This window comes from Notamacropus eugenii, chromosome 4, assembly GCF_028372415.1.
Source record: "Notamacropus eugenii isolate mMacEug1 chromosome 4, mMacEug1.pri_v2, whole genome shotgun sequence".
NCBI classification, from domain to species: Eukaryota; Metazoa; Chordata; class Mammalia; order Diprotodontia; family Macropodidae; genus Notamacropus; species Notamacropus eugenii.
Window position 1 is genome coordinate 199,992,239 of NC_092875.1, and position 10,890 is coordinate 200,003,128.

The window sequence follows — 10,890 nt, forward strand, 5'->3', positions numbered from 1 at the left end:
CACTGTGATCTCTCCCTGTGTCATGGTTTTAGAAGGATAAACACAAATGAAAAGGGACGGCATTTGTTTACACATCCAGATGGTGACAAAATGGTAGGTCTTTTAGTCTGGAAAGGACTTAAAAGAATAAACTGCATCTTATTTTTAGCAAAGCACATTAGGTGGTTAGAAATACATCATAACAAAGAATCTACCCGAACTTTATGATGTGGCAGAGAAATGGCTTTTAAAGACTTAAGTAGAAATTAAAGTTAGAACATTTTTAAAATGTCTATGTTAAAGGAGCAGGAGTTGTAAATAAATTTCCCTATTTTAATATGTCGTACTCCCCTCTGGATCATTCCTTCAATTCATATTTGTAGATTGGGTCCCCGGGGAGTAAGTACTCCCATGAGTTTTATGGTATCCTGTGGGTTCCAGGTCCTATATAGCTTTCGAGCCCCTACCAGCATGCTTCCCTTTTAACAGTCTATCAGTAGGCACAATTGGTTCTTAGTAAAAAGCATTTACTGAGATGACAAAAGCAGTAGCTACAAAACATTCTCCCATAAACCTGGGGCACACTCCTCCAATTATACAAACAATACAGTGATAGTGAGGCACGTGTGTTGGGTCTTGTGGCCAAAGACCACTCACAACTCTGGAGCTGTTGCACCTCCATGTTCTTTCCCTTTGTATAGGCTTTTCTAAAGCCTAATTCTCAGTTGCCAAGACTAGTCCTCCCTTGAGTTCATGGCCAGCTCTCTACTCTGTTGACAGATGTCACACTCTTGGGAGTTGCTTCTGGCCTTAAAGGACTGCCTCTCTGTATTTATGTCTGACTTGAGTATGTGATGTCAACTGCTGGTTGCGATGCCTACTTCTGGTCAACTGCTTCTGCAGCCAAGTGTCATGAGTGATGAAAGGTGGCATGAGAGAGAAATTCCCTTTATCCTCTAAAAGTGATTCTTCTTCAGGGGCTTTCAGATTTCTTCTTCCACTACTGCATCCTGGGCTTGGACTCTCTCAAACTGCTACAAACTCTTGGAAGGCTTAGCTATTTCTAGTCCTGCAAAGGCACAACTAAGTTTTGCTTGTCTTACGAGGATTCATCAGAGAAAGGTATTCAAGCTTCCTAAAGGAATCACAAGGAACATGTTGAATTAAATCTTGTCCTTTTTTTTTTTTCCTTTTTTAAAAGACTGAATGAATCCTCCCATCTCACTCAGGATAGGGGACTGCAGCAGGAGCTATTCACAGGCTTAATCACACTGGTGATTGGTCTTGGATGCTTTGATCTGCTATGTTTCCAACCTTAGCTGGTTTACCCCTCTTTAGGTAATCCGATGCTACTCTGCTCTTGTGGTTTACTATATGAATGCTGAACTTAGTGGGGAAATATGATTGGTGTAGCCTACTGCCGTACAGAACTCCTGGGCTCAAGAGATTTGCCAGCCTCAGCTACTCTGGTAGCTGGGATTACAGTATGTACCATCACACCTGGCAAAAAGGAGCAACATCCCTTGATTACATAATGTGGGCTGGGGTAAGGGAAATAAAAACCCTTTTCCCTATAATGACCTCTCTCCATGAACAAATTACTTTACTGAATGCCTCCTTTGGTTCCAACACTGTCCCATAGGCACAGGAGTATAAAAGAAATGTAACCCAAAAGGGATTCTCAGTTATGTTAAGTTGTTCAAGATCATCTTGTGAGAAATTTAAGGCTCTTCAATGACTCCATGCAACTCTGTAGCACACAGTAGGTAGAGTTCAGTAAATCAACAAACATTTGTTTAGTATTTAATATGTGCCAGGCATAGAATGGTCATTCTGCCTACTGCAATTTCTAAAATTATGGGGTTAACATTAAGATTAGAAAGGTACAAGAATTCAGATTAGATGGACTTGACAGTGGGGGCAATAGTAGAATCACGCCCTAGGAGGGGATATGATGAATTTGAGGAGGACATCCAAGTAGGACTTCTGTGTTAGTAGTAATTTTGGTAGCTTTGTCTATAAGTTGAATGTTTCCTAGGCTTAAGAGCAGTTGGGAGGGAGTTGACTAGGGTGAGAAGAGATAAATTGAAGTAGTATATTTTAAAGGAATTATTTTTATTATATTTCATTATCTAAGTAATATAAAATATGTATGAATAATATGAATATGATGATTGTAATATGTATAAATAGAATAAATAACTAAAACATTTTAAAGGAATAGTTATAGATCTAATATCTTGATGGGGACTAATTTTTCATTGTTTAAAAACCACAAGCTCTTCAGCCTCATTCACTACTCTACTTGCATGCCCTCTTAATGATAATTAGTCTTGAGTCTTCTGTTCCAGTTTGCAAAGGACTGCTTGCTTATGTGAGAGATGGTATAAGATATCCCATTGACCAGCTCAGGCCAGCTGGAGAACTGCCTTCCAGCTCCTTTTCCCATGGTGTAATCATCATCAGGCGTTTATCAGCTCAGTGTTTTGGAGGGAAGGTGGGAACCCTGTTCTCATTACCAGAGCTTCAGGATTCCCCTCATAGTCAACCCCAACTCCCACTTCCAGGAAGAGTTCATTCACTGAACTGTCACAAGCACTGGAAAACTTGTCGGCTCAGGGGAATACTTATGGTTCTTGTCTTATCTTCTGTCTATGACTGTCCTTCCAAGAATGGACTGCCAACATGTTATGACTATAATCTGCCTTGAATTTTTATTTGTTTGTATACAACAAATATCCTAAAAGTGGGATTCCATATGGGGAAATCTGGGCCCAAAATCAAGTAAGTAATTGCATTAATCCCTGGAATCTCACTGTGATGGGTAAAATAAACCCTCAAGTGAAAACAAGAAAACTCAGCCAAACTTTTGCTTTTAATTTTTAGCACAGGCACTAAAAGCCTACCCTTTGATAATCCTTATCACTAGAATTCAAATTTTGAAAATATAAATGTGCCTCAGCTCCTATTTGTGCCAATTTTTTCTTTCTAAATTAGCCTAGTGGTAAATATTCAGTGGTAAAAAAATACCACAGCTTTTCTACCCATTCATTCATGCACTCATTTATTAAGGGCCTGTGCCAGGTACTGTGGGATACTTAGGGATACAAAGACAAGAGAAATGAAACAATGCCTGTCTTTAAGGAGTTTACATTCTGTTGAGAGAAACAACAAGTATCCATAAATAAGGACACAAAGTTAGTTGTGTGATTTGGGTAAATTGATTAACTATAGTCTAGAAGATTACAAGTAATTACAAGGAGGAAGAAGAGGACAGGTGAGCTAAAGCAACAGCTAATAGTCTCGAATGGCTGGAAATAAAGTTGGAAGGGTAGGTTGAAGCAGATCTTGGATGCCCTTAAATGCCAGGTTAAGAAATTTGTATTTAAGCCTGTAGGCAATGGAGAGCCAGTAAAGATTTTTGAGTAAGTGCATGGCACAATCATAGTTAATTCATTATGGAGATAGCCAACATACTCACTGGGTGATTTTAATAGGCTGGAGCATTATATTGAGTTTAATTGGTTCTGCAAGATAATCAGGTCCATATAAACTATATATGTTAAAAGGCAAATTAAAATGTAATGCAATTTTTAAATTGCCTTCATTGTAGGTAATACTGTGCATCTTTGGAAAGTTATAGGAGATAAAAATGATCATGAAACTTCAGATCTTGAAGATTTAATACTATTAATGACATCCTACTTCAGCAGATAAATTTTTCATATAATACTTGGAGACCTTTGTTGTGGCTGTTTTGTTAGTAAGGACTTGGGTGGAAAACAATGGACTTTAAGAGAGGATGCATGATGTAGTACTGTAATTCTTAACCTAGGGTATGCAAACATTTCAAAAATATGTTTTAATAGTCATATTTCAATATAATTGGTTTCCTTTGTATTTTATGCATTTAAATGTACATTATTCTGAGAAGAAGTACATAAGATTCAATTCACCATACTTGCCTAAGGGGGTCCATGACACAAAAGGTATGACAGAAAGAATAGTATTTGATATCAAAGGTGTCAAATTCTGTAGCTTCTGTTTTCTGCCTGTACAACTTTGAACAAATCACTTACCTAACTTGTTCATTTGTTTCAGTCAGGTCTGACATTTCATGGCCATATTTGGGGTTTTCCTGGCAAAGATAATGGAGTAGTTTGCCATTTCCTTCTTCAACTCATTTTACAGATGAGGAAAGTGAGGCAAACAGGTTTCAGGCCAGGTTCACACAGCTAGTAAGTCTCTGAGGCCAAATTTGAACTCAGGTCTTCCGGACTCCAGGCCAGGTGCTCCATCTAACTGCCCAAGGGGCTGAGCTAGATGATCACTAAGGTTCTTTCCAGTTCAAAATCTATGATTCTTATCATATCTATACAGGAAGTAGTGTCCGACCATAGTGTTAGCTTTGGGAGCTCCTCTCTCCTGTTTTGGATCCCTTGGTACTGGTAGGAGGACCTTTGTGTTTACTTTAATATTCAGTAATGGTGATCCTCAGGTTGAAGGACAATGCATATCCCTCTTAATGAGTCATTGGCTTCCTTCCCAAGCTGCCTGAAGGGCTGCTCTCCTCTGTGGAAGTGATTCTGTCTTTGAAGTACTTTCCAGAGCTGTCAACTAATGTTCCATGGTTCCCAAAGGAAATAATAAGCCAAGCACTCTCACACACTGAAAATGTAAGAGTTTAAACTGTTTCTATAGGAGCCTAGTCAGTTGCTTGCTTTTCTGGGGAATTCAGCTTGTTTATAGAATCTTATCTGGCTCAGTTTAGGTATTCTGTCTGGCACCAAGTCCTATGAAAAGCAGCTGTTTAAGCAGTGGGTGTGGCTGTTGCTTCTAGTACCATTTCAGAAGGTTTATAACTTCTTGTTTCTTGTAAATTAAAAGAAATATTATACTTTTTTGGCTAGAGCTGGGCCCTAGAGACGGTTTTAATTCTCTTTAATAACTCGCCACTTAAAAGAAAACTCTTACCATATTCCATTGATACTTCTGAATTCCTCTCAAGTGTTTTCTGCCACAATTCCCACCCCCAATCTGTATTTAAAATAAAATGAATCAATTGTTTGAGTTTACAGAAATAGTTGTAAATAAAGTAGGTCTGCTTCCTCACAGAAGTCAAATGACTGGGTTCTACGGTTCTGTAGGTATCCAAGGATTTAAGAGGCTTTCATTGAGGTTGAGATTTGGAAAATGGGGGTAAAGAAGAGGGTGCCACATATAAAGACAAATGTCAGGAAAAATTTCCAGCATTTGAGGATGGGGTAAGGAGGAAGAAGAAACTGTGGACTAGCCACACTTCTCAGATGGCAAACAGTTTCACCAACCCAAACAAAGCAGATGTCAGTGAGAGACCAAGAGAGGACTCCCAACAGAAGCCACTATGCAAAGTATTTAACTAAATGTGGGTCTGACAGCCTGCTCAGCAGCAATGGAATAGGGATTTTTCATAATGCCCACAAGTCAATGACTTGAAGTTGGCAAAAGGTGAAGAAAAGGAAATGGAGTAAGTAATAAATTAGTAATTAGGAAGCATTTCTCTGTGGCTAGAATTGGATTGCTAAATAGGGCACACACAGGACCACAGGGTTCAAAGCTAGCAAGTACTTTAGAGAACCCTCATTCTACTAAGGGGTCCCAGAGATGAGAATACTTGCTCAAGATGATACCAGCTAAGTGAATAGCTAAGTCATCCACAGCAGATCATTGTATAGTGTTGCTGTTACTGTGCATAATGTTGTCCTGGTTCTGCTTACTTTACTTTAAAACAGTTCATTTAAGTCTTTCCAGGTTTGTTTGGTTTTTTTTAAGCATCCAGTGGTGTCATTTCTTATAATAGTATTCCATCACAATCATGTCACAACTTGTTCAGCCATTCCTCAATTGATGGATATCCCCTCAATTTCCAATTCTTTGGTACCACAAAAAAAAAAAGGTTTCTGTAAATATTTTTGTGTATGTAGGTTCTTTCCTTTTTTTTTTTTTCTTTTAGATACATCTTTTTGGGATACAGACCTAGTAGTGGTATTGCTGGGTAAAAGGGTATGCATGGTTTTATAGCCCTTTGGTCATAGTTTCAAAGTGCTCTCCAGAATGTTTGGATCAGTTCACAACCCCACCAACAGTATTAACCTGTCCCAATTTTCCCATATCCCCTCCAACAGTTGCCATTTTCTTTTTCTATCATATTAGCCAATCTGATAGATGTGAGGTAGTATCAAGTCTTAAGGATTGGTACAACACTGCGCCTGAAGTCACGAGACCTGGGTTCAAATACTTGCGCTACCTCCTTTACTGGATTGTAAAGAAAGCATTCTGTAAAAATAGAAAAGAAAGTACTATAAAAATAGAAGTTGTTATGTCATCTACGAGAATGGAGACCATTACTCATTACTCATACCATTTCTTCTTGTTGTTTCAGAAGAAGTAGACTACTGTAACTTTGGGACAAGCACATTAACGAGGAAGAAGAAAGTCCTGGTTACTCTTCGTAATGATAACCTCCGCCGGCGTCCTCACCTCAACATCAGCATGCCCCATGACTTCCGACCAGTATCTTCCATCATTGATGTGGACATTCTTCCGGAAACCCACAGGAGGGTCAGGTTATATCGGCATGGGTGTGAGAAACCACTTGGTTTTTATATTCGTGATGGTACAAGTGTGCGGGTGACATCCCATGGCCTTGAGAAAGTTCCAGGGATCTTCATTTCCCGCATGGTCCCTGGTGGCCTTGCTGAAAGCACAGGGCTGCTGGCTGTGAATGATGAGGTCTTAGAAGTGAATGGGATTGAAGTGGCCGGCAAAACCCTTGACCAGGTCACAGACATGATGATTGCCAACAGCCATAACCTTATTATCACCGTTAAACCAGCCAACCAAAGGAACAATATTATCCGCAGCAGCCGGATGTCTGGTAGCTCAGGTCAGTCAACAGACAGTACAGCCAGTCACCATAGCTTGCCTTCCTCTCATGTCCTACAGAACTTCCACCCTGATGAAATGGAGAGTGATGAAGAGACCGACATTGTCATTGAAGGAGCTCTGGAGCCCCAACATATCTCCAAAACGCCAAGTTTGCCTTCTGGCAGCCTCTCACGGGTCAATGGGACCAATTTCAGCCACAGACTACAGCGGGATCTTACACTTAACAACTCCAGTAGAGAAAGCAATGGCAGTCTCCACAAACTGCTAAGTTCCCTAAAATCAGATCCACGTCATAGTCTGGTCATTCCCAGGGGAGGTATTGAAGAGGATGGAACTGTGATCACCCTTTAGTGATTCCATCGTGTACTCTCTATTGGGTGTGTGATCTGAAAATGAATCAGAACCACACATACCCAGGACTAAAGAACCTATATTTTTACAAACCTCACAGGTGGAAGGAAAACTGCGAGAGAATATGATCTCATCAATTACATGCATAATGGTCACATTACAAAAACACTGAGGGAGAAATAACACAGAAAGTAGCTATCCGCAATGAAAAATAAGTAGAAACTCAACTGTATATTCCTTTTCTTGTTTGTCTTCACTGTCCTTTTCCTGGTTCTTTCAAAGGCATAGGTTGGAAAATAGAAGTGTTCTGTAATTATAATGACTTTGCAAATGCATATAAATTATATTTATATTAATGCTCACATGCAAAAACTGGCCCATTTGCAAATCAATTAGGTCACATCCAAATGCAATAAAAAGCCTTATTCAGAGCTTTTAAAATAAGGAACCAAGTTGTTCTATTAAAAAAACAAATACAACTTCTCAAATTAAATAAGGATATAGTTTACCAACAACATTAAATGGCCACTGCACATGGGCAAATCCCCCCTCCTTATTTGCTGATAGGTTTTACAAGTGTATTGGTTTGTGCATCTAGGCATTAACATTACATACAAGGTTTAATTATAAGAAATGAGGCTGAATGTTTTACAAACATATCTGAGTCTTAAAAGGTACAGCTACATGTTAAAAAAAAAGAAATTTGCTGTTTGTATAAATCAGTCTAATTACATCACAGTAAATATAGTCAAAGTAGGCACTGGGGATGAGTGGTAGCTATCGTCCATTACTTTAAAAATTCTGGAGTCCCCTCTTTTGAATGAGAGAATAAATTTTTAGGAAAGTCAAAACATCACTAGGCACATTAACAACGAAGGAGTGGTTTTAAAAAGAAAGAGGAAAGAACCTATATATAATTTTTCCCAGTGTCTGAAGGCAATTCCAAAAATGCCTGTAGCAGTGTCGGTGCTTTGGGAAGTGTGTGGCCTCCCAAGATGACTATTTTGTAAGACAACAGTCATTTGAATAGTTAAGTTCTAAAGTAGATATGAAGCACATATATTTGTTATAAACATACACAGAAACATGTATATACATATACGTTTCTATATGTGTGTCTGTGTCTAGAAACATGTACACACACATATGAATGTGTTCATATATGCTCTTGTATACATTTATGTATATATGAGTGTCTATAACTATATAGACATATACACCTGTACATCAGAATTTACAGTCAAATGTCTGTTGTCTTAAAGTAATGTTCTTGGAGGAGGGCATGAACTTATCCCTATGCTTCCGTTGCTCCATTTCTACAAATAGTTGTGAAGTAGCTTTCAGAATGTATATAAATATATATTATGTGTGTATGTAGGTGTATAAACATGTTTGTGCACATACACATGTATTTATGTATATGTATAAATATGGTGTGTGTTATATGTATGTATGCCATATCTATATAGACACATACACATGCTTATACATATATGTGCACATATAAGCAGTCCATATATTTATACATCCATAAGTGCATAAATATTTAGATTGTCTATATATGACGCCGTCTATATATACATATGCAAACACATTTACACACACGCACATTTTGTATATATGTACACAAACATGTTTATATAATGCATTTTTTTTGTTTATAAGTTTTTTGCAGGTCATATAGAACTTACTGCTTTTTAACAGAGACCGATGTTACCTTGCAAATCCTAATTCCATAGTTTTTATGGCCACTTCCCTTTATTCTTCCAGGAATGTGTTTACATATTAACTAATTTTAAAGATTTCCTAATGTTCTAGTTAAATTTTATATGAAATGTATTTTATTGGGGCGGGGGGGGACATCCAACACTTATTCTGTGAGAAGTTCATCCAAAATAAATTTTTGTATCAATATGTATGTGTAAAATATTTTTTAAACACTGCAGCAGTCACGGAAAGCTAAGGCTGCTGATTTCATGTTTCCTTTTAGATCAGCACCACTTACTGGTCGATGGAAGTACTGTTCTGAGATACATACATTCATGTATGACATAAGACTGTATGTTGGAAGGAAAACAGTTGACTAAAAGGGTTTTTAATTGAATGAATTATGTGAAAAAATTTTTTCTTTTGGAAAATATTTATATCAGACAGATATTGTGTATTTTTGGTAGTTGCGGTTCTCTTCACCTGTGCTAGTATTTTTTGTACGCTGTGGGATGCCAACAGCTTTAATAAACTTTTCTGGTCCACATGTGTAGATCTGAAGATAGGTGATCCTGCTTTTGGAGATCTAGGGGAAAAGACTCAAGCAAGATGAACATAAAACACCATCACGAAAGATGAAATGGACCTGTTTTGGGTGTTTTTGGCCCCTCTGGAATGCAAACATGAGTATTACCGAGTAACCTATTGTCTTCATCATGTGAACCCTAACAATCATATGCTGAATATTATCCTGGCTGTTGCCTTGCTTGGTTTATTTAGTAATTCGTTCTGTTAGCCAAAGTTGAGAATCCTTTTGAATCGACCTAGTTTTGTTGCCCAATTCAGGGAATGTCCCCTATTAAAAAGGAAAAGAAAACTCAGTTGGAAATGTCTTCAGTTTTAAGAACAAAGTGTATTTTTCTACCTTCGGCTACTTGTCATTTTCTTAAGAAAAAACTTTGTAGTATTGCTTATTAAAGTTTTGGTTTTTGTATGTGGAATAATAAGTATTTTTTTTCTTTGCCTTTGTACTAAAATGTGTTAACAGATTTTCAGTTGCACGCTAGACAAAGTAAAGAAAGAATATTACTGATAATAGTTAAATGGAGACAAGAGTCAAGGGGATGAGGGGCGTCACAATGTCACACTAATGACATTTAACTAGGTGTCAGTAGCACTGATTTCCACTGTTATCACCTATGTTACTGATACTTCATGTTTCAGCCTCAGTTTTGTTATTGGTAAAAACACAGAACCACAGAATACTAAAACTTGAAGGCACACTGTGATTGGCTTCAGAGCTTCTTAAACTGTGGGTCATGATTCCATATGGTTTAACCACTTACTGGTTGATTGAAGTACTGTTTTGAGATACATACATTCATATATGACATATACTGTATGTTGGAAGGAAAACTGTTGACCCTAACCCTCAGTTTAAGAAGAATGCTCAACCCCTTCCAAAGTCCCCTTTATAAGGGACTGGATGAAGAAGCTGATATTAAGACATCTGTTGGCTCTAAAATTGTGAGTCTGCATCCAAAAGCCAAGGACAAATAACATCCAGATTTCTTCATTCCAACACTACACCCAGGTCAGATTTGTCAAAGATGCACTGGTCTTATGAGCCAAAAAATTCTTTTCCAGTGGCAGGAGACTAAAGGACTTTTAAAGTGAAGTTTAAGAGATATTTTACAGATCTTTGAGAGAAACTAAAATCTGATTATGATTGTAGGAGACTAATGCAACTTATACAACTCTCCTTATTTGCTAGTTCCTTCCTTGCAACCTGCCCTAATCTCTTCATCCTTAAAAAATCTGAACCTACCCTCCCTTCAAGCAATCAATTATCTTAGAGACTTCCTCCCTTTTTAGACTAAGCTCCAAAAGGAAAGAATTGAGCAAACTCCTTCCTGAGTTCAAATC

General features: G+C 37.9%; 1 protein-coding gene across 1 annotated transcript in view; it reads left to right on the plus strand.

The window, feature by feature from the left end:
- Positions 1-9,958, plus strand: part of PARD6G (par-6 family cell polarity regulator gamma) — a 157,372-nt gene extending 147,414 nt beyond the window's left edge. Inside the window, exon 3 of the mRNA XM_072604005.1 lies at positions 6,401-9,958. Within this exon, the coding sequence (XP_072460106.1) occupies positions 6,401-7,257 (857 nt within the window). The 3' untranslated portion in view covers positions 7,258-9,958. The remainder of the gene's footprint in view (positions 1-6,400) is intronic.
- Positions 9,959-10,890: the final 932 nt, after the last annotated feature.